General features: G+C 52.0%; 1 protein-coding gene and 1 pseudogene across 1 annotated transcript; one reads left to right on the top strand and one right to left on the bottom strand.

Moving 5' to 3' along the window:
• LOC131486705 (small ribosomal subunit protein eS25-like) overlaps nt 1-24,109 on the top strand; it is an 85,992-nt pseudogene that overhangs the window by 7,425 nt on the left and 54,458 nt on the right.
• On the bottom strand, nt 14,324-16,039 carry C10H11orf86 (chromosome 10 C11orf86 homolog). The gene is made up of 2 exons (XM_058689792.1): nt 15,684-16,039; nt 14,324-15,120 (listed from the first exon to the last, which is right to left on the bottom strand). The coding sequence occupies exons 1-2, from the start codon at nt 15,951-15,953 to the stop codon at nt 15,022-15,024; spliced, it is 369 nt and encodes a 122-aa protein (XP_058545775.1). The 5' UTR covers nt 15,954-16,039; the 3' UTR covers nt 14,324-15,021.

Below are 24,109 nucleotides of genomic sequence, written 5' to 3'. Positions count from 1 at the left end.
GGCTAGCACACGATGAACGCTATGCAGTGTTAACTGTGAGTATTGCATTATATGTGCAAAAGGTCAACCTCACGCTTTTGCTCTGTTGCAGAGTATTTTATTTTATGGGAGCATCATAGGCTATCGATGGACCAAGGCTGTTTCTAATTTTGGTTTTTGCTAATAATGCTGCAACAGGTACACCAGGCGCATATTTTTTTTTTTTTATTAAATTATAGCCAAATTATCTCCAGAGATTATACCAGTTCATACTCTGGCAGACACTGACTCTTTCCCTGTGCTCTCATCGATACTGGACACCCCCAGTTTCTCATCAGGTGAGAAGATGGTGATTCATTGTTTTAATCTGTATTCCTCTGGTTATATAAGGCATCCTCGCGTGAGTACTGACCTGTTTCTTTCCTCTCTGTGAATTTCTCCATTTCCTTCCTTTGCCCGTGTATATGAGTTCCTATGTACCCTGGCTACAAATCTCCTCGTTTTGGACATTTACATATTTTCTCCCATGCTGTCTCATCTTTTTTATCTTTTGATACTTGTTAACATAAAATAGTTTTAGGCTTACAGAGAATGTGTGAAGGTCGAACAGAGTTCCCATGGACTCCACACCCAGGTTTCTCTATTAACGTCTTAGTGTTAATTAGCATGGTACAATTGTCACAATTAATTAACCAATATTTACACATTATTATTAACTAGAGTGCAAACTTTTTCAGATTTCCTTAGTTTCTTTTCTTTAAAAAAATTATTTTAACGTTTATTTATTTTTGAGCGACAGAGCTCAGGTGAGGGAGGGGCAGAGAGAGAGGGAGACACAGAATCCGAAGCAGGCTCCAAGCTGTCAGCACAGAGCCGGATGTGGGGCTCCAACTCAAGAACCGTGAGATCACGACCTGAGCTGGACGCTTAACCGACTGAGCCACCCAGGTGCCCCCTGCAAAAATGTTTAGTTTTAAAAGAGAGTGACATGGGGCGCCTGGGTGGCTCACTCGGTTGAGTGTCCGACTTCAGCTCAGGTCATGATCTCGCAGCTCGTGAGTTCGAGCCCCGCGTCGGGCTCTGTGCCGACAGCTCGGAGCCTGGAGCCTGCTTCGGATTCTGTGTCTCCCTCTTTCTCTGTCCCAACCCACTCGCATTCTGTGTCTGTCTCTCTCAAAAATAAATAAACATTAAAAAAATTTTTTAAAAAGAGAGTGACAGACTGTGAGCGGGAGAGGGACAGAGAGAGAGGGAGACACAGAATCCGAAGCAGGCTCTAGGCTCTGAGATGTTCAGCACAGAGCCTGACGCGGGGCTCGAACCCACAAACTGTGAGATCATGACCTGAGCTGAAGTCGGACGCTTAACCGACTGAGCCACCTAGGTGCCCCTAAGCCATGTCCTTCTGTCCCAGGATCCATCCAGGATGCCACATTACATTTAGTCCTTGTGCCTTCTTGGTTGGGCTCCTCTTGATTGTGACAGTTTCTAAGACTTTATGTGTGTGTGTGTGTGTGTGTGTGTGTGTGTGTGTGTGTTTGTGTGTGTTTAAATGACCCTGGCAGCTTTGAGGAGGACTGGTCAGTATTTTGTAGAATGTCTCTCGATTAGGATACGTCCATTTCCTCATGACTAGATAGGGTCTGTAGGCTTTTGAGGGGAAGGCCACAGAAATAAAGTACCATTTTCGTCACATCCCCTATCATTGTTGATGTGGACTCGCTTGGGGTATATTTGGCAGGCTTTCCACCGTCAAGTTACTCCTTTATTCCTCTGTTTCTTGTGTGTTAATTATATGGTGTCTTCTTACATGGAAGGTTTATGTGTTCAATCTCTTTTGAGCTGGAAGGACCTTCATCAAGGAACAGCATCAGTGGCACCCGCGGCTTTGATGTGCCGCGTGCTCCTGAAGCCTCTAACCCCACGTACCAACTTCCACACGTGCTTCACCCCCCTCTGAGGACAACCCATAACGTTGGTCCCCTTATCGTTTCCATTTCACAGAGGGAAAGTGGAATCTTCCTGCCACTAAGCCACACCAGAGCCAGCGAGTGGCAAAGTCAGGATTCGTGCCTGGGTGAGTCTGACACTGGACACAACTGCTTAAGTGTAGAAACCAAGGTGCGGAGGGAGGGTGCTTATCCGAGTCCCTCTAGCCAGTTGGTGGCTTTGCCCAGGCCCTTCTTGCACGGCCAGGCCACCTCTGATCCCAATGAGTCAGCAGCAATGGCTCAGCCACTGGGCCTGCCCTGCCCTGCCCTCAGCCCCACCCCAAGCTGCCCACTCCTGACCCGCCTCCAGTTCATGTCCTTTGGCGGCCGTGGCTTTTTGCACCCCCAGGGGAAGAGACCCAGACTGCCCAGCAAATAATCACCGCCCACAGATTTCCAAATATACGGAGGTAAGTGTTCCCGCCCACCTCAGCTGGGCCTGGCTGGAACTCCAAGCATCCCGCCTGGCCTCTGCGCCTCCTGGGGTCGGGTTCTGGGTCTCGAGTCCTCCTAAGAGCAGCCCGTGTCCTCTGCTGTGCGGAAACCTGCACCTGGGGGTGCCTTCAGCATCATCAACAATGGTAACGGCAGTTTTAGCTCACGGACACGTCGGCTTCCATGCACTGTCGGCTGGTCACGTTTTGCAAAACGATTGTGCCCAAAGTCTTCAAACTCATCTTGACACCAGTGTCTTTGTCATCAGACAGAGCCCTTTGTGGGTCCTCTGCCAGGCCTGTTGCTGTCGCCCCGTACCCCCCAGCCTCGCGCCCTGAGGGGTGAATCGGGCTGCAGAGCTGTGCACGGATGTGAACTGCCTCCACAGAGTCACCGCTTACAGAGAGGATTGCTTCTCCAAAGCTCTCGATTGTGCAGAATTTTGAATATAAAATTAGGCAGTCTCCACCCCCCACCCCCCACCCCCAGCTTCAGCTCAGGGCTGATTCGGCTTCATCTACATTCCCATCCATATCTCTCACCTTTAAAATTTTTTAAATATCCATTTATTTTTGAGAGAGAGAGAGAGAGAGAGAGAGAGCATGAGTGGGGGAGGGGGCAGAGAGGGCGGGAGACACAGACTCTGAAACAGGCTCCAGCCTCTGAGCTGTCGGCACAGAGCCCGACACGGGGCTAGAACCCACGAACCATGAGTTTGTGACCTGAGTCAAAGTCGGACGCTTAACGGACTGAGCCACCCAGGAGCCCCCATATCCCTCACCTTTGAAGCAAATCCCAGATAGTGCATCATTTCATCCACAATAGGCAAGAATAATCTAACAGCTGAGGTGAGGAGTTTTCCATTAATATAATTGTAATATAATTTCTACCCCCCCCCCCCAAAAAAAAAGGAACAGCTCACATCAAATATCTGGTCAACACTCAAAGTTCCAGATACTTCATAAAGAATTTCCTTTTCAGGTCATGATCTCACAGTTTGTGGGTTCGGGCCCCGCACTGGGCTCTGTGCTGACACACGGATCCTGCTTTGAATTCTCTCTCTCCCTCTCTATCCGTTCCTCCCCCGCTCGTGTGCACACTCTCTCTCTAAACAAATAAATAAACTTTAAAAAAAAAAGAACTTCCTTTTCATTTATTTTTTTTAAGATTTTATTTTTAAGTAATCTCTACAGCCAGTGTGGGGCTCAAACTCACAACCTTGAGACTGAGAGTCACATTTTCCACCAACAGAGCCAGCCAGGCGCCCCAAGAATGTCCTTCTAAAAACATTAGTTTGAGGGGCGCCTGGATAGCTCAGTTGCTTAGGTGTCCGACTCCTTTTTTCCTTTTTTCTGGTGTCCAACACTTGACTTCAACTCAGGTCATGATCTCACGGTTTGTGAGTTCGATCCCGGCACAGACAGTGTGGAGCCTGCTTGGAATTCTCTGTCTCCCTTTCTCTCTGCCCCTCCCTCGTGCTCTCTCTCAAAATAAGTATACATTTTTAAAAATTGAAAACATAGTTTGAATTAGTATCTAAATAGTACACTGTGATTGGTTACTGTTTTAGATTTCTTTTACTCTAGAGTTCCTTTCCATCTCATTTTGCCTTTGCCACTTGTTTGTTGAAAAAAAGGTTGGCTGTCTGACCTGTAGGGATCACCATAGCCTGGATTTCGCTGATTGCAGCCCTGTGGTGTCATGTAACATGTTTCTCTGTCCCCAGGGGATCGTACTGGGAGTTGGATCTAGGAGTTTCATAAGATGCAGGCTCGACCTTTTTTTTTTTTTTGGCAAGATTGTTTCATACGTGGTACCGTTTCTTCTATCAGGAGGCATATATTGTCCTCTTGCCATGTTATATTGTGTTATTTTAAAAAATTCCCATTTTGAAAAAAACCTCAAATCTATGGAATGCTGCAAGGATAGTACACTTTTACCCCGATTTACCAATCTTTGCCACATTGATTTTATCATTCACATTTACACACACACACACACACACACACACACACACACACCTGGATAGACATTCTTTGAGAATGGTCTGTAAGCATTAAACCCCTTCACCTTTAAATGCTTCCACATGTGTCTCCTAAGAGCTCTCTTTTATAACTATCTGAAATAAAAACAGTTTCTCTATATTCACAACATTTCTGACACCAAATGTGTGTATTTTCCCTCACATTAAACAATTCTCTGGGGCACGTGGGTGGCTCAGTCAGTTAAGTGTCTGACTTTGACTCAGGTCGTGATCTCATGGCTTGAGTTCGAGCCCCGTGTTGGGCTCTGTGCTGACAGCTCAGAGCCAGGAGCCTGCTTCAGATTCTGTATCTCTCTCTCTCTCTGCCCCTCCCCACTCATGTTCTGTCTCTCGCTCGCTCGCTCACTCACTCTCAAAAAAATAAACGTTAAAAAACCTCACAATTCTCCAACTCTTTAGGCACTAACCTGGTGCCCTACAATTCAGTTCTCAGACTAACCATTCAGATTCAGCTCAGATCCCACAGATGAAGTGTTCTGTCCCACGAGATTGTCCCCATGTTAGAAGCCAGTGATAATTCATAGGTAGTCACCTGCTTCTGACTGACCAGCTATAAATCAGGGATTCCCAGGCCTCTTTCTCAAGTTCAATAATTTGCTAGAAAGGCTTATAGAACTCAGAGAAACACTACGTTTCCCCCAGTTCATTATAGAGGATATAATAAAAGATACGGGGGGCACCTGGGTGGCTCAGTCAGTTAAGCGTCTGACTTTGGCTCAGGTCACGATCTCATGATTTGTGGGTTCGAGCCCCGTGTCGGGCTCTGTGCCGACAGCTCAGAACCTGAAGCCTGTTTCAGATTCTGTGTCTCCTTCTCTCTCTGCCCTTCCCCCCCCTTTCAAAAAGAAAATAAACATTAAAAAAAATTAAAAGGAGTCTGACTCAACCAACTGAGACACATAGGAGCCCTTATCCTGCCCATTTTAACCAATAGCCTGGGGATGAGAACTCAGGCTTGCTCAAATCTGGGTTCAGTTTCTGACTCTGTCATTTATATGGGGACAATAAAACCATTAAAAAAAAAAGATACAGGCGAGTAGCCAAATGGAAGAGAAGCATGGGGCAAAGTATGTGGAAGGGATATGCAGCCTCCATGCCCTCTGGGGGAGTGCCACCCTTCCCAGGACCTTGATGTGCTCCCCAACCAGGAATTTCCCCGAATCCCATTGTTTAGATTTTTTTAAAGTTTATTTATTTATTTTGGGAGAAAGAGAGAGAGAGAGCATGCAAGCAGGGGAAAAGCAGAGAGAGAATGTTAAGCTGTTTCTTCACTGTCAGAGTAGAGCCCGACGTAGGGCTTGATCTCACGAACCAAGGGATCACCATCAAGCCGAAGTCAAGAGTCAGACGCTTGGCCGACGGAGCCACCCAGGCGCCCCTCTTTGTTTAGAACCTGTTTATGGAGGTTCCATTACATAGGATGATTGGTTAAATCATTGCCCATTGGTGATTGGACTCAATCTCCAGCCCCTCTCCCCTCCCCGGAGGACTGGAGGTTGGACTGCAAATTCCAACCCTGTAATCACATGGCTGCCTCCTCCAGCAACCAGCCCTGCCCCCACCCTCCAAAGGTCTCCTCATTGGCACAGACTTGAGGTGTGGTTGAAAGGGGCTTATTATGAATAGCAAAAGATGATCTTCCACCCATCCAGAGAAGTAGGATCCAGAGAAGACTGGGTAGAGTGGTGGGTTCCCTTTCCTCCACATCCTTGCCAACACTTGTTATTTCTTTGTGCTGGTAGCCACTCTAACAGGTGTGGGGTGATAGCTGATATCTTCTCGTGGTTTTGACTTGCATTTCCCTGATGACGACTGACGTCCAGCAGCTTTTCTTACACCTTGGCCATCTGTGTGTCTTCTTCAGGAAAATGTCAATTCGGATCCTCTGCCCATTTTTTAATCAGATTGTGTTTGCTATTAAGTTGCATGAGGTCTTTGTGCATTTTGGATATTAACCCCTTATCAGAGATATGATTTGCCTGTGTTTTCTCCCATTCCATTTTCATTTTATTAACGGTTACCTTTGGTGCGCAGAGACTTTTTAGTTGATATAGTCCCTTTTGTTTCATTTTACTTTTGTTTCCTTTACCTTTGGGTGTCAAATCCAAAAAATCATCACTAAGACCATCAACAACTATTAATTGAGCACCTGCTATGCATAAGGTATTGGGGATACAGCAGGAAATGAAACATATCATGCTCCTGACTCATAAAGTTGGCATTCTGGTGGCAGAGAGAGTATGAATTAAAAAATATGTTGGCCAGAATAAGTGGGTAAGGTGCCAAGAGGAAGGATGGGGTGAGGAGAGCTGTTTTAGATGGACAAGTCAGGGGAGTCCTCTGAGATGTGGCAGTTAATAAGCAGAGATTGCAGGAAAGCATTGCAGGTATCACAAACAGTAAGTGCAAAGGCCCTGAGGTGGGAGGGTATGTCAATATGTTTAAGGAACAACAAGAAGGTCAGTGTGATTGGAGCTGAGGGAGAATGGGGGAAAGGCCTCCTGATGCAAATTGGAAAGGTAGCCAGATGGTTTCGATGGTGTAAGTCATGGGATTTGCTGTGCATGAGCAGAGAAGCCATTTCTGAGCTTTGAGGAGAGGAATGACTGGCTCTGACTTTAGCTTTAGAGGCATAATCTTGGATGCATGTGGAAAGTAGACCACAGGGGGCAAAGCTGGAAGTGGCCCACCAGACAGGAAACCACGTGGTCCTAGTGAGGAAACCACAAGGAGATGGTGGCTAAGCCCAAGGCTGTGGTACTGAAAGAGAGGGCAAGGGCTCAGAGCTTGGATGAATTTTGAAGGTGAGGCCGGCAAGATTAGCTGGTGGAAGGGGCGCCTGGGCGGCCCAGTTGGTTAAGTGTCTGACTCTTGATTTTGGCTCAGGTCATGATCTCAAGGTTCGTGGGATGGAGCCCTGTGTGGGGCTCTGTACTTGGCGCAGAGACTGCTTGGGATTCTCTCTCTCTCTCTCTGTGAAAATAAATAAACATTAAAAATAAAAGCTGGTGGAGGTGGGATATGGAGAGTGGGGGACGAGCCACTGACTATAATGGTTAATTTCATGCGTAATTTGACCCGGCCATGGGAGGCCCAGGCATTTGATTAAACATTATTCAGCGTGTGTCTGTGAGGATGTTTCTGGACGAGAGAAACATTTGAGCTGGTAGACTGAGTAAAGCAGATTGCTCTTTCCAATGTGGGTGGGCCTTGTCCAATCAGGTGAAGGCATGAAAAGAACAAAAAGGTCCAGACTTGGACTGAAATGGACACTATCAGCTCTGCTGAGTCTCCAGTTTGCCAACTGCAGATGTAGCCTCTGTAATGAACCAATTTTTATAATAAATCTCTGTATGTATATATGTCACATACTGGTTCTCTTTCTCTAGAGGATCCTGACTTATATGCTGACCATTGAGCTTTGTGGTCCTGCCTATGGAATGCTTCGAAAGCTTGGAGTTGGCAGCCTGGACCAGATGACGGGAAAGACAGTTTGGGTCCATGGTGGGGCAACTTACAAGTCTGGCCAGGAGGAGTGTCCTCTCCCAGGGACCCCACTGGCTGCAGGGAGCCCACCGGGCAGCCTCCAGCTCACTTAACCTCCCCATAGAACATTTACACTGGTCCCCAGGGCCCTTCTGCCACGGGAAGGTGAAGTGGTGGCCATAGGGAACAGCTTTGGACTCTAGCCTTCTAACTGCCCCTGGTCTGTGGACATTTCACGTAACCACGCTTTCTAGCCACTGTGTATGGTGTCTGTGTGTGCTCCGGAAGGCGGCAACTGGGCGAGCAAAGGTGGAGAGGTGGGTCGCTTGGCTCCAGGGCGGAGGTGACGGCAGAAGAAGGGGGTGGACGTGGAAAGATTGGGAGGGTGTCCGGAGCCAGGGGCAGAGGCAGGGGCCCAGCCCGTGGCCAGGCTCCTTGGCAGCCAGCCGTTCCTACCAACACACCCACAACCCTGGCGGGATTGAAGCCTGCCCTGGGAAGGGGAGGGCCAGGCACCTGCCCTCTGGGAGCTACTGCTGGCTGGGGAGGCGGGGCCCGCAGAGGAAAGGAGACGGAAGGCGGAGCTGTGCCAGGGCACACAGAGGCGAGGGGCTGGGCCTGACAGTGAGGGAGGCTGTGGCATACAGAGCTCTCAGCCTGGGTCCTCTCACTGTGTGTGACCCATTCACGCCCATCCCTCCGCTGGGGCCCCAAAACTCTCATCTGTTAAATGGGAGCATAGTCTATCTGCGCGCCTCCCCGCGGCTCCCCACCGTCCTCTGGGCTGGAGTGGCCACAGGGAATCTTTAAGCTAATCCCTCTTTCCTCTGCTACTGAAACCCTGTGACGGGTCCCCAGGTGAAGCTCCATCCTCAGTGTTTGAGCCCCGTCCCTTGTCTCCCTGTCCTCGCCTCCCTCGCTCCCACTTGCTCCCCAGGAGCACTGAGGCCCTCCTGGATCTCCCAACGGCCCGGCTGTGCCACATCCCTGTGCCCTTGCACGTTGCTCTTCCTTCTGCCTGGCACACACCCTTCCCAACCCTGCCACCGCGGGGTAGCACGCCCCCCTGCTATCCACTCCTCAGGAAGCCCTTCCCGATGCCCGCCCTCCAAGGGCTAACCTGGCCCTTCAGTGCTGGCTCACCCGCGTGGCTGTCACCAGGCGCTGCGCTTATCCCGTTGGCCCGAGCAGCGCTCCGAACTGACTGGTTGTGTCTGGAGCTCAGAGAAGGGAGACCGGGCCTCATGGGGGTGGGGCCGCACAGGTCAGGGACAACCACAGCGGGGGGGGGGGGGGGGGGGGGGGGGCGGTGAGGGGGGTGGTGAGGAGAGGCCCTCCTCCCACACCCATTCCTGCATTGGCACTGGAGGAGAGACCGCTCCTGGGAGGCCCCGGGGCAGCTGTCTGGTCTGTGGCTGGGCCCGCTTCCCTGGATCCCAATGCCCACGGCCCTGCCAGGGCCCAGACAGGCCAAGGGGAGCTGAGGACACACTGGGTCTGAGCATGAGGCGTCCCGAGGTTTTCGTTGAGCAGGCGGTCTGATGCTATCATCGGTGCCCCCTTTCTCAGAGGAGGCCTCTGAGGCTCAGAGAGGGGACCCACCCCGGGTCACGCCAGGTGAACGTCCTGGAACTGAGGACCGATGGCTCTATGTGTTTTGCCTGAGTTGACTCGGGTAACACAACAACCCTGTGAGGAGGGGCTGGTTTTGTTTTTATTGAACAGATGAGGAAACAAAGGCACAGAGAGGGGTTGGCGCCTTGCCTCAGTTTACCCAGCTAGTATAAGTGGTGCAGCCAGCGTTCTAACTCGGGCGTTCGGCTACAGAGCTTGAAGTACTTTGCTGTCCTGACGCTGAGGGTGGTGAGGAAGGGGCGGCGATAATGTTCCTTCTCAGGACACGGCGCGCCACAACTTGCAAAGCTTCGCCACGCCCGGCACTTGACGTGCCCTTCAGCCCCGGGAGACACAGAGAGATCAAGATCTCCATTTGGGGAGCCTGGTGGCTCAGCTGGTTGAGCGTCCGACTCTGGATTTCGGCTCAGGTCAGGCATGATCTCACAGGTTCGTGGAATCGAGCCCTGCGTCGGGCTCCATGCTGACAGCCAGAGCCTGCTTGGGATTCTCTCTCTCCCCGTCTCTGCGCCCCTCCCCCCCCCCACACTCTCCCTCTCTCTCTCTCAAAAAAGAAAAAAAAAGAATTTTCTATTTGACAGAGGAGGGTAATAATTTGCCCAAAATATTCAACAAGTTAGTTGCAGGCCAGGGGCTTGGGCCCCAGGTTTGACACTCACGCTTGGGCCCACCCTGGCCCCTCTGACTGGCTGGACACTTTAAGTTTGGTGGCCCCCCAGTCCCTGAGGAAAAGGGGTTTAGGCACCCAGGGTGGGTGGAGAGTTCCGGCATGCTGTAAGGCCTGTCTCCTCATCTGTAAAATCAACGGCCTGGATCCGTTGGGCTCTGAGCTCCCTTCCAGCTGAATTTGCTGTCCTTGCTCTGAGAGGTGCTTGGGGAGGCAGTGTTCCCTGCTTGCCTCGTCGCCTTCCCCACTCCTGCAACCGAGTGGCCCCATTTCTCCTGCAGGATATTCTCTTCTACCTGCTCACAGCTTCGTCCCATCCGGCATGGCTGGAGGCCGCGGGAAGCTGAGGAAGATGTGCAACCAAGCCCAGAGGAGCACACTGGTCCAGGAACCAGGGCCTCCTGCTTGACCTGCCTCACCACCTTGCCCCGTGAGCTCCTACTCCACGGTGCATTGAAACAGAGCAGCTGGTCGCTGTCTGTCTGTCTGTCTTCCTCTCAAGCAGGACTGTGAGCTCCTTGAGGGCAAAAGTCACATGGAAAGATCAGGGCTTGAGAAACAGTGCTCTGCAGTTCTGGGAACGCGTACAGAGGGGCAGGGTATTAGGGGAGGGGGGCCGAAGGGTATTAGGCAGGGAGGGGGGCCGAAGGGTCCCAGACCCCTCTGGCTCCTGGCTCTGAGACCCCACGGCATGGGAGAGGCCTGGCAGGCTCTGCCCTTGTGGGCAGCAGAAACGGAACACAGCAGCACGAAATCTCTCTGCGTTTTGTCTCTGGGTGACCTTGGGGCCTATGCTGGCCCGAGGGTGGAGCCCTTAGGGAGCTTAGGGCTTTTGCACTGGCAGGGTCATCTCTCCAGACAGCTCACCCTTCCGCCCATATCTGAGAGGCCTCCAAGGGGAGCCACCCTCCCCCACTCAGAGCCACGAGGTCGGCAACATCCTCCAAGGCCTGCTGGTTTGCTGACTCAGGAGTTGCCCCCCACCCTGCCCCCAGAAACAGCCTTACACCTGCCCTTTCTCATCTTGTTTGAACCGAAGCCCCCACTGTGGCTCTGACCCAGCTCAGGGTGGTGTCCATTCTTCCTCCCGTCACCTTACCCCACCCCAAAAGCCGACAAGGCAAGCTTATCCTTTCTCCTTGATGGATGAGGAAACTGAGGCCCCAGGGGCACAAGTGTGTGGGTGGCAGTCACAGAGCCTGGCCTGAGGCTCAGTGGTCTCCCCAGTGGCCCGCCCACCCCATGAGAGCGAAGGCTTCATGAGCAGACAAAACCAGGTCAGGTAGGGCCTGAAGAGGGCGCATCTAGGGAGGTCGGGAGGTGGGGTGGGGGACCGTGGGCAACAAATATGTCCAGAGCCTGAGCCAGGGACATCCGCCCTGTCGTAGACCATTCAGATGGTTTGCACTCCCAGATGCACCGTGTTCTCTCTGGGCTTTCCAGGCCGCTCCCTCCACCGGAAACACGTATTCCCTCCCTTGGCCTGGTTAACTCCTGCTCTCCCCCAGGTCCTGGCTGCAATACATTCAGTTATTCGACAACTGTTTCCTGAGCACCTACAGGAAGGCAGACACTGTCCAAGGTGGGCTGTTTACAGTGAGCAAAAAGAGAATTGTCCTGCCTTCTCGGAGTTTCCAGTCCCCGAGGTCCCACACACTGCTGACATGAAATCGTCAGTCTAGGCTTGAGGCTAACAAGCAGCCCCCGAATCAGAGGCGTAACACAACGAAGGCCTATTTTGCAGTCATATCACAGTCCAAACGGGTGACAGGGGACTCTGCCTCAGTGTCACTGCCATCTCCTAGCCTTGAAGCCCCCTTGGGCCCTCTGCACTGGGCAGGCCTGTGAGCAAAGAGGGAAGCATCGAGGGTTGGGCAGGGATATTTAATGGCTCTGTCTGGAGAGCCATGAATGCCAGCTCCACTCATATTCTACTGGCAAGATCTTGGCCACACGGCCACACCTGACTGCCTGACTGCAAGGAAGGCTGGGAAATGTCGCCCCGCTGGCACATCTGGGTTTTTATAGACCTGACCAGTCTCTGCCAGGTAGAATCACACAAACACACCGTATTAGTTTCCTGGCGCTCCTGTAGAATTCCCCAAACTCTGTGGCTTAAGGCAATAGGAATTTATTGTCTCACGGTGCTAGAGGCCAAAGTCTGAGATCGAGGTGCTAAAGGTTCCAGGGGAGGATCCTTCCTGCTTCTACTGGTGGCTCCTGGTGGCTGTGGGCGATCCTAGGCTTCCTGGGCTTGTGGTCATTTCACTCTGCTCTCTTCCTCCACCTTCACGTGGCCTCGGCCTCTATGTCCTTACATTATATGTGTCTCTCTAGGGAAACTTCTTGCTGGATTTAGGCCCTTCCCACCCCAATAATCCAAGATGGTCTCCTCATCCCAACATCCTTAATTTAATTATGTCTACAAAGACTCTTCTCCATACCCAGCAAAATTCACAGATTCTCGGGATGGGACTATGGACATATCTGCTTAGGGGCCACTTTAGGGGCAAGATCACCTGGACTCCTTTACATGGTACCTGGTTTCCGAGAGGCCACAAACAGAAGACGCAAGGCCTCTTAAGACCTGAGCCCAGAAGTCCCAGAGCATTGTTTCCATTGCATTCTATTGGTCTGAGCAGGTCACAGGGCCCACGCAGATTCAAGAGGAGGGAAAATAGAATATCTCTCCCGATGGGAGGTGTGGCAAAGACACAATGAAAGCAGGCGTGCACCATGGGATGAAGGCTTGCGGCCATCTTTGGAAACAATCTATCAGAGTATATGAGGCCTTTGGTGAAGGCCTCAGCCATGGGTCCCGGAACTGTGCTCCCTGATGATGGGGTTGCTGATGGGGCTGAGGTAGAACCATTCTGCCTGAGTGGGAGGCCCCAGACCCGTGTGAGCGGCAGGCCTAGCCCAGCCATCAGCTCGCTGGGGGACCTTGGGTCAGTGCCTCATTCACTCAACAACAGGTTACTGAGTACTCAGCATGGGCCAGGCCCTGAGCCAGGCACTGGGGTCCTAGTGGTGAGCAGGCCAGCTCCCCGTGGAACTGTCTGTCTTGTGGATGACAGAAGCTCGTAACTAGACAAACTGGTCACAGAGCATGACAAGTAAGAGAACAGCAAGGAGTTGGGCTAGAAAATCCTTGGAACACAGAGGCCAGGGTGAGACTCATGGGCTCACGGGCAGAGACTTGCGGAGGGCGATGAGGACACCTCCCCATTCCGGGCCTCAGTTTCTTCCTCTTGCCATCCAGAGGGTTTGCCAGGGCTATGGACTCAAACCATGTTTCCTGGAGTCCTGGGGTTCCCCAGAGGCACTCAAGGGGCTACTGCACAAGACGGTGGAGTGGCAGGCATCTAAAGTTTGTGACTAATTGGTCTGGAAGCTTCTGGTCAGCTCTCAGAGTTCAGGTTCCAAGCCAGGCACCCTAGTCTCTGATCCCAGTGGCCGTCCGGGACAAGAATTCCCTAGGACCCCTCTTATTCCTCAAAGGCCATGCCAGGATTCTGGGCTCTGGGGAGACAGGGAACCTCCCCTATGTCCGGCTGGACCCTCAGGTCTCCCCACCATCCCAGAACAGACCTTGCGCTGGGATGCTTGCAGCTGACCCCTCACCTTTGACCTTGGGTCCGCTTGAGCCAGGAGAGCCTCAGGGACCCCACCGAAGGGTCAGTGTCTCTCAAAGAGCCCAGGCTCTTTGGGGTCAGACCCTCCCTTCTGTATGGCCTTGGATGAGTCCTTGCTCTTTCCGGGACTCAGAGTGAGCCCTGCCTCGTGAGGGTGAACGCAAAAAGCAAAGCAGTCCCCCCGAAGCTGGCTGGAGGTCAGCACAGGGGTAGGTGACAATTCCTCTGGGGAGTGAGGTCAAGAGAAGTGGCAGGAAAGACCCAGCCTCCTGGGGACCCATGGGGGACCTGCCCCTGGTGCCCTTGCTCCACCATCCGGCCAAATTCTGAGCCAAGCTTCCCGCGAGGGCTGGGAGAGGCCTGGAGGTGAATTAATGACTAGGCAAATTGTACACTTCAGCGCAGAAACCTTTATTCCTGTGTTCAGCCCCAAGGTTGGGAAGTGGGTGGGGGTGGGGCCATGGGTGCCAAAGACAATAATTTCTTCCCTGTTCTGGGCCTCGGTTTCTACCTCTGTCACACGGGGAGGGAAGGCTTCCCCCCGCCCCTTCCTTCATCGGGATACTATGAAGATGCAAGTGATTATATACAGGCCTGGGCCTTTCAGCTGTAGAGCTCTGGTACCGGGGATTGCCCTGACTTAGTCCTTGCCCTTGGGGGGCTCATTGTCAAGGAGGGAGGCCCGTGCCTCGCCCACCACTAGCCGGGCCTGGCGGGAGGGGCGTGAGCAGCTGATGTGCAGAGCCTCTCAGCCGTGGGGCTGGCTTCCCTGAGCTCTGTCCCGGAAGCTCACGACTGGTCTTGTGTGGGGCCGGGGGTGTCGACACCCCTATTTCTAGGCAGGTTTCTAAGGTCCTCGTACATGTCACTGTCCCAGGGTGCCTCCATGCCCAGATGGCAGAACCCATCAGGAAACAGAGCTGAGCCCCCTTTTGGGGTCTTTACTGCAAGCCGGCCTTGGAGTGGAGGGCCAGGGCGAGGGGCAATCACAGGACCCTTGGGTAAGCTGGTGGCAGAGGCCTCGGTGCACCACGTGAGGAAGGCAGGAGCAACCTACGCAGAGGAGTCCAGAGGGCCACGAAGAGGTAGGTCAGCAGACACAGCCGTCTCACCCAGAGGCAGCAGGGGCCGAAGCCGCTTCCAGCGTCCTCAGCTGGTGGTGCTCAGAGGGGGCTCTGGGGAGGCTGGCCGGCTCAAGGTCACACCTGGGAAGCCGGAGACAAAGCTCTCCCACCTTCTCTTCACCTGCTAAAAGACCGAGGACAGGCAAGATCAGGGTCCTGGTGCCACCGCCGCGTCGTGGGCTTCAGGTGCTGTTCCACCTACAGCCACGAGGTGGTGGTAGACCCCAGAGACAGGAGCACTGCTCATCGGAGACCTTTTTCTCCAAAAGAAAGGAGGCAGGGGCCAGGAGCCAAAATGTCCCACCAAGGGGGTCAGGATGCCCCCTTTCCGGGGCATAGAACACAAGATGTAACCCTGGGGAAGTTTTACTAGCTGATCTCTTTGCCTCCAGCAAAATCCACCCATCCAACACATTGCCAGATTAATTATTTGAAAACAGCTCTGCTCTAAAACCTTCCGTGACTCCCCAGTGTCGAAGGGATAAATCCCAAGAGTCTTTAAGGCCCTCTGAAATATGGTGCCTGGATGCCTCTCTCTCCAGCCCCGTCTCCAGACAACTCTGTTGTCTTCTTGGTCCTTGGCCCCATATGTTCCTACCTCTGAGCCTTTGCTGCCCTGGGTCCCTCTCAGTGGAGTCCTTACCCTCCCCCTTTGGCGCCTCTCCGCCCGTCAGCCCTCAGCCAAACCTGCTGATACTGCTTCAGCCACCGCCGGCGCTCTCCTTGCTGGGCTTGAATCAGCTGCTCCGTATCTTCCAGGCACCCTGGCAGCCACTCCTGACCCGGCGTGTCCAGCCTTTCTGGGCCTCCGTTTGAGGGCCTGGACTTCTCCTGGCCCTGTCTGAGGCTCAGCGCCCGGCGCAGCCGGCTCTCTAAAGGCTTCCCCCAGGGCTCCTGGAGCTTGCCATAGGAGGGTCGTGGTCCTCGCAAGGACTGACTGCGTGGCCCTATCCCCATGGTTCCTGAGGCTGCAAGTGCAGGACTGCTCCAGCCCCTGGGCAAGCCACTGGCCCCTGAGGTGGCTCAGAGTCTCCACCCATCTGATGGGAACTCACTTGGGGGCAAAGGTTGGTGCTGCTGAGGTGGCCATCATAAACCAAAGGGCAGGCCACAGGGGACAAGCATCCCTGAGTCACCATCACCACTGCCTCTCTACCTTCTAGGGCAAGGAGCATAGGTGTCTTTCTCCTCCTCCTCTTCCAGGCAGGCTTCCCTGACCACCCCACCCCTGTAGAGCTTGGCCTCCCCTGAACTGCAGCCCTAGCTGTCCAAATTCATTCTGTTGGCACTGAGAACAGATGGTGCAACAGCAAAACCGAGATGGGCCTTTAGGCAACAGGACAGCTCCAGGGCGCCTGGGGGGGCTCAGTCGGTTAAGCATCCAACTCTTGGTTTCAGCTCAGGTCATGATCTCGTGATCTGGGGATTCGAGCCCCGCATCGGGCTCCATGCTGACAGTGCAAAGCCTGCTTGGGATTGTCTCTCTTTCTCTCTCTCTCTCTCTCTCAAAATAAATAAATAAACATTTTTTTTAAAAAAAGAAAGAAACAGGACAGCTCCACTCTTTGTCCAACATCTCAGCGAGGCTGCAGGGGTGGCCGCTGATCTCAGAGCTTCACAATGTCTCCCAAGGAGAAAGAGAAAGATGCTGAAAAGCTAGCCAAGAAAGACAAAGACCCAGTGAACAAGTCTGGGGGCAAGGCCAAAAAGAAGTGGTCCAAAGGCAAAGTTCAGGACACGCTCAATGACCTGGTCTCGTGTGACAAAGCGACATGTGACAAACTTCATAAGTTCCCAACTAGAAGCTTAGGACCCCAGCCGTCGTCTCTGGGAGACTGAAGATTCGAGGCCTCCTGGCTGGGGTGGCCTTTCAGGAGCTCCTTAGTGAAGAACTTAGGAAACTAGTTGCAAAGTACAGAGCTCTGGTCATTTACACCAGAAACACCAGGGGCAGAGATGCCCCAGCTGCTGGCAAAGATGCATGGACAGATCCCACTAACTGTACATTTTGAAAAATAAAAATTTATTAAATTTAAAAAAAAAAGAAAGAAAGAAACAAGACAGCTCCAATCGAGAATAGTCAAATTCACAGAGACAGAATGTAGCATGCTGGGGGCGGGGCGGGGGCGGGGTGGGGGGGGGGGGCGGGGGAGGATTGGTCAATTATTTCATGGCTATAGAACTTCAGTCCTGCAAGATGAAAAAGTTCTGGAGGGGCGCCTGGGTGGCTCAGTTGGTTAAGTGTCTGACTTCAGCTCAGGTCATGATCTCACGGTCTGTGGGTTTGAGCCCGGCATCGGGCTCTGCACTGTCAGCATGGAGCCTGCTTGGGATTCTCTCTCCCCCCCTCTGCGTGTTCTCTCTCTCTCTCTCTCTCTCAAAACAAATAACTTAAAAAAAAAAAGATGGAGAAATTCTGGAGATTGGTTGAACAACACTGCGGCTATAGGTGACACTACTGAATGATACATAAAAATGGCTAAATGGTAAACATAATGTTTCCGTATATTTTACTGCAGCTGGAAATTATTCGTTAGACTAAATGAATCCCTTCCGCTCTCACTCAGTCCTGTCAACTGCAAAATGGGTGGCTGTGGAAATCCAATGAAATCGTGAACGTATAATAGCAAGACGACCAGCAGAAGCTTTGTTTTTCCGAGAGAAAGAGAAAGGTACTTGGATCGGGCCAGCGGACCCTCAGAATCACAGGATTTGAAGGCTGAAAGGGACCTCACACATCTGTTATTCCTTTTTGTATTAACCACTATTCTATGGCTATTCTTCCTCATTCTGGAGCTAATCCCTCCACACACTGCATTTCAGCCTCATGATAGTCCTATGAGGTGGGCATTGCTACCCCCATTTCATAGATCAGGAAACAGAGGCTCAGAGGTGAAGCACCTGGCCAGAGAGCATGCCCAGTAAGAGGCAGACCTGGGGGCGCCTGGGTGGCTCAGTCGGTTGAGCGGCCGACTTTGGCTCAGGTCACGATCTCACGATCCGTGAGTTCGAGCCCCGCGTCGGGCTCTGTTCTGACAGCTCAGAGCCTGGAGCCCGTTTCAGATTCTGTGTCTCCCTCTCTCTCTCTGCCCTTCCCCTGTTCATGCTCTGTCTCTCTCTGTCTCAAAAATAAATAAATGTTAAAAAAATTAAAAAAAAAAAAAAAAAAAAAAAAAGAGGCAGACCTGGAACCCATTCCTTGGTTGGCCTGGCTTTAGAACGCAAGCTGCCTTGCTCTGGTATCGGTGGCCAGGCGTCCTCCTGTGTTTGGGTTGCTGCACAGTGCCCCCTGTCCCCCCACGTCTGGGGTCAGGGAAGCACTGGCTGCAACTCTTGGCTCACCCTTGACCTCTCCCCAGGCTTGGCCTTGCTCTCTTTCCTCTCTCTCTCTCTCTCTCTCTCTCTCTCTCTCTCTCTCGGGGTTGCTAGGCTTTCCCTGGGTGAAGGGTCTTATAATATCTGCCAGGCTCTCTCCCAGCTACAGGAGATAAGCCAGGGCCAGTGTGAAGAGGAGAATGCAGAGGGGCCCTGATTCTCTGCCCCAGCCTGTCCCAAATTTCGACCTGCACCCAGGCCTCTTTACTCTGACCCTGACCACATTCCTAACGTCCAACCCACAGGCCACCCCTGGCCCTGGTGGAAAGGCAGGCAAGCCATTATGCAACCTTCACTGCCCTCGCCCCAGCACAGTGGGCTCAAACCCTGACTCTCACTGAAGTTTAAGCCTTTAAGCCAGGAAGAGTTTGCTAACTCAGACTTTTGGGATGTGCTGGGGTGAATCACCGGCTCTGGTGTCGAGCATGTAACTGCCTAAAACCCTCCTGCCCAGTGTATAATCTTACAATTTCCCAGATCCATGGAGGACAGGAGAAGTGTGTTCTCTTCCTTCCCTCCCTATTGCCTCCCTGCCTCTGTCAGCTGGGAAGCTCTCACCTTTTCAGACTTCGCTGTGCTCAGTGATGCCTCCACCTGGAAGCCTGCCTGATACCTCCCTTTGGGATAGGGAGGCAGCTCCCTCTCCAGACCACCCGCTAAACGCAGTAGCAGCAATCACACACGTATGCATTCCCCCTGACACCGGCTGTCCCTCGAAGGCTTTTCACCTCTGCGTTCCCGGGACACGACACAGTAAATACTATGTCTTAAATATTGGAGACTCTTCACTGTCTATTGCCGCCTTAAAAAAATCACCCCAAAACTTTGTGGCTTAAAGCAACATTCACGTACGACCTCAAAGTTTCTGTGGGGCAAGAATCCAGGCATGGCTGAGCTGGGGCCTCTGGCTCAAGGTCCCTCACAGGCTCCAATCAGGGGCCTGCAGCCACCTCGAGGTTCAACTGGGGGGAATCTGCTTCCAAGGTCGCTCTGATGGTCATTGGCAGGACTCAGTTCCTTGAAGGTTGTTGGACTGAGAGGCTCAGTTTCTTGCTGGTTGCTGGCTGTTGCCACGTGGGCCTCTCCCAAGGGCAGCTCACACCATGGCAGCTGGCTTCAATCGGAGGCAGCAAGTGAGAGGTCGAGAGACAGTGGGCAGGCAGAAGCAGAAACGACCTTCCATCATTTTTGCCGTGTTCTCTTCTTTCTAGGTGAGTCACCAGGTCCAGCCTGCACTCTAGGGAGGGATCCCACAGGGGCTTGCGCACGGGGGAGGCGGTATCGCTGGGTGTTATCATAGAGGCTGCTTACCCACGGACCTGGATGCTAAAGCCATCACACTGCCTGAGTTTAGAGCCTGGAACTTCCATGTGACAGCTCTGTGTTTTGAGTAAGTGGCTTAACCTCATGTGCCTCCGAAGTGGGGAAAATACCTTATTTCATCAAACTTAAGGTGGTGTCGATGTAACATTATTTCATACGTCATTAAGCAAGAATACTCTCAGGGAGCCTGTGTGGCTCAGTCAGTTAAGTGTCTGACTTCAGCTCGGGTCATAATGTTGCAGTTTGTGAGTTCAAGCCCCGTGTCAGGCTCTGTGCTGACTGCTCAGAGCCTGGAGTCTGTTTCAGATACTGTGTCTCTCTCTCTCTCTGTCTCTGCCCCTCCTCCCACTCTGTCTCTCTCTCTCTCTCTCAAAAGTAAATAAACTAAAAAAAAAAAAAAAATGATAAGAAAGAATACTCTCTGCCCAGACATTGGAAAATCACCCCATCTCAGAGAATGGGGGGAAATGGTGTGCCGTGAAATTAATGAAACACATGCTATCTATTTCCTAAAGAGGTTCTGAGGCTTAGATATACAGGAAGGCTGCAAACGGGGCAGGCCAGCCAGATACTCCTTTTTTTTTTTTTTTTTTTTTTGAGTTTATGTATTTTTGAGAGGGACAGAGACAGAGTACAAGCAGGGGAGGAGCAGAGAGAGAGAGGGAGACACAGAATCCAAAGCCCCGATGCGGGGCTCGAACCCACAAACTGTGAGATCATGACCTGAGCCCAAGTCAGATGTTTAACTGACTGAGCCACCCAGGCAGCCCTGTGCTGCTTAGCCCCGTTTTTCAGATGAAATAACAGAAACTTGGAGAGGTGAAGCAACTTGCCCAGGGACACACAGTCAGTAGTGGGTCTTAAATTCATCCCCACGGAGTCAGGCCAGAAAACAGAGGCCTCAGCAAATGTGCGGCCACCCTTTGCAGGTCGAGCCTGGGTCTTCACGCACCCTGCACGATGATCAGACAGAACTATGAGCCGAATGGTTAATGACCCTAGAATTTTCCTTAAAAATATGATGCCCACCAGAAGTGAGGTGAAGAGGTAACGTATCTCTTTGTCTGAGCAGCTCTTATAATACAGTACATTTTGGGGAACCTAGTTCCTTTACTTCAGAATAATGGCACCAGGTGTGTCCACTGTTTTCGTTTTCATTTCCCCACAAGAAGTTAGAATGCCAGGCTATCCGGTTCAGTGCTAGACTTTGGCCACGTTACCGCTTGGAGAAATCAAACAAAGGGAATGATAAATTACAATAATGCTATTTATTATTAATGCTCCCACATTCTGATCACACCTGTTCTGTGCCAGGTGGTGCACTTAGGGCTTCCTCTAGGTAGGGCCAAGGAATCCGGGGCGGATTATTTCCAGGTTACACAGAGTAAGGGCTTGGAGCTGGTAATACAGGTGCCCTTGAAGTTTTTCAAATATGCAGGACCTGATGACTGCTGATGGTAAGCCCATCCCTTCTCCCGTGTGAGCCTATTTCCTCATCTGTAAAATGAGTGGGTCCAGCTGGGGTGTCCCAAACTTCCCTTGTTAAAAACACTGGTTGCTGGTCCCTATCACAACCCCCCTCCCCTCCTGTCCCCAGCAAGGACAGGAGAAGCTATCTGTACAATCGTGCCCCAGGTGGTCTATATCTTGTGGGAACTCTTGGAAACATAATTGCTCAAGGCTCTTCTGCCTCTGAGGACTGTGATTTTAGGACTCAAATTTCAGATCAAAGCCTTTCCTTTGAAATCTGCATTCCGCACATTCTTGGCTTCTCTTTTCCCCCAAGGCAGCCTTTGGAGCAAAAATACCACAGCCGGGGAATCAGGGGTCTGGAGATCCAGTCAATCCTGACTCTGACCCTGACTAGCCATCTGATCCAGAGAGGTCATTTCCTTTCTCTGGGTCTCAGTGGGAGGACAAGAGGGGTTACAGCTGTGAGTGGTGTTGAGGAGGATTTTACCCTCCTTTGCCTCAGCCAGGGAGCCGCAGCCTTGGCATGGACCTGAAATACAGGGGCTGTGATTTGTTAGACCACGGCCCACCTTGGCAGGTGGAAGGTCTGACTGTCTTGTAGAGGTCCCATGATGGCGTGGGCTCCATAAGCCCAGTGGACTGAATGACCAGCATAGGAGAAGGCTGAAAAAACAGTGTGAATGCCTGGGGGTAGGAGGTCTATGGGGTCAACTGAGCTTGGAGACCACAGCTGGGGAAGCATTGGGATTCAGGCTCCTCCAACCTCCAAAGTGTATTTGGGTGGCCATGGCAAAGGTACAAGGCAGCCTCACACAGTTGTACAGTTTCCACACTGCACAAGCACTCTTGGTGAGCTGGGACTGCAATCCAATCCATCACACGCTGGTATGACCCTGCTGCTGCCCTTAAGAAGGGCCTCAGCGGCCAGGTTACTGCCAAAGGGGCACCTTTTCTGCATTGTCACAAGGCACATCATGGGTTCACGGTGTTTGTGTATGGGAGTTTCCCCCAAGAGCCTGGCTAGAACAGCCTGGACCCTTGGAGGACCTGAGGGGAGGAAAACCTATCTTGAGTCACTTCCAGCACCTTCTGTGCTAGTTAGAATAAAAGACACAACTCCAGCCTGTGGAAAAAGACTGTTTTGTCCATTCTTCTTGCCTTCATTTTCCATCACGAAGGGTTTAACCCTCAGGTCTCGCCAGCAGCGAACTATCTGAGGCTTCAGCTGCCAGAATTTGGTTACTTTTTTTTTTTTTTTTTTTAAGTGACTTTCTTCTGTCTCCCAGGACAGAGATCTGGGATGTCTAGTTGTCCTTGTGAGGTCCTCAGGGCAAAGCCAGCCTTCTGAACTGTCAACAGGGAGGGGTGGGTTCATGGCGGCTGCTCCAGTCTGAGAGGTCCACGGCTTTGTCTGGGAGTCCCTACTCACCTGGGTGTTTCCGCTTACCCAAGCCTCCCCAGTCCTAACTGCTCTCTGTCTTCCCCACAGCCCCCTCTCAGGCTGTGCTTCCTGAACTTGCTGGTGGGCTGTCCCCATTAACCCGCTCCATTGACCCTGTCATGCTTCCCTGCCTTTGTTTGGGTCATGTATGAGATCCCTTGAACCAATATATTCACCCAATAAGCTTCCGACTTTATTTCTCTCTATTTATATATCAACTTAGTGAAGGCATTGCCCCCTCCAGGAAGCCCTCCATCCCCCTCTCATGGGGTAAGGGACCCCCTCTTCGAACTCCTATAGCACTCTGGCCACAATCTCTAGCACAGCACCACACTGCTTTGAAATCAAATGCTTTAAGTTATATCCCCATCTGGTCTAGGAGAAGGGTAGGGGTGGGGAAAGTAGTTCCTTTTTCTTTGTTTCTTTTCTTTTTAAATTTATTTTATTTTTGACACACACACACACACACACACACACACACACACACACAGTGTGACGGGGGAGGGGCAGAGAGAGGGGAAGACACAGACTCTGAAGCAGGCTCCAGGTCTGAGCTGTCAGCACAGAATCTGATGTGGGGCTTGAACTTGTGAGCCGTGATACCATGACCTGAGCCGAAGTCGGACTCTTAACTGACTGAGCCACTCAGGCGTTCTATTGAGTGCTGCTGAAATGGCTGCAGAGTGAATGTGTCTCATTGTCTCCAGACGCCCCATCCTCCCTCCTGGTCTGGGGCACTGTAGATGCCTCCCTCCTCAGAATTTGCACCTCCTGCCAGTCCGTGCCCTCCCCCTCTTTAACTCTCCCCTTCCCCTTAAATGTGGTGCCCTCTGGACTCCCCTCTCTATTGGTGGACTCCACTCGGGCTCGGGGGAAGCCTTATTCCCTCCCATGGTTTTAACCACTAAGTATGGGCTGATGACTCCCATTCCTTCATTTGCTGACTATTTATTAAGCATCTACTCTGTGTCAGACTCAACTCTTGCAGTGGTAACATTCACATGTTAGAAGGGGATGGGAGTACAGAAGACAAACAAAACCAAGAACTTTCCGGAAAGCGATTGATACTAAGAGGCAATAAGACAGACATAATCCTAGGTTACCAGAGCCCATGAGCTGCTCTGCAGCTGCCCCTGGACCACTCCCTCCCGACAGAGCTGTACTGCCTGAGCCCTACACACCAGAGCTAGCCTCCCCACTGGCCCTCCCAGGCTGATCTCAGCCTATCTGTATCACCTTCCCCTGCAGCCACCTAGGAACTCAGCAAAGTTTCCTAAACTTCCTATGGCCTCAAAAACCAGTTGGGGCTTATGATAGAGAGATAGAAGATAGATAGATAGATAGATAGATAGATAGATAGACAGATAAAAAGATTCTTGGGTCCCATCACCAGATTTACTGAATCCTTACCAAATCAGAAGTCTCAGGGGCCAGGGGACCAGGAATCTGTTTTGTTTTTAAAGAACTCCAGGGGGTTCTTATCAGGAAGCCACGAGAGTAA

This window comes from Neofelis nebulosa, chromosome 10 (genome assembly GCF_028018385.1).
Source record: "Neofelis nebulosa isolate mNeoNeb1 chromosome 10, mNeoNeb1.pri, whole genome shotgun sequence".
NCBI lineage: Eukaryota > Metazoa > Chordata > Mammalia > Carnivora > Felidae > Neofelis > Neofelis nebulosa.
This window is presented reverse-complemented; position numbering and strand designations above follow the sequence as displayed.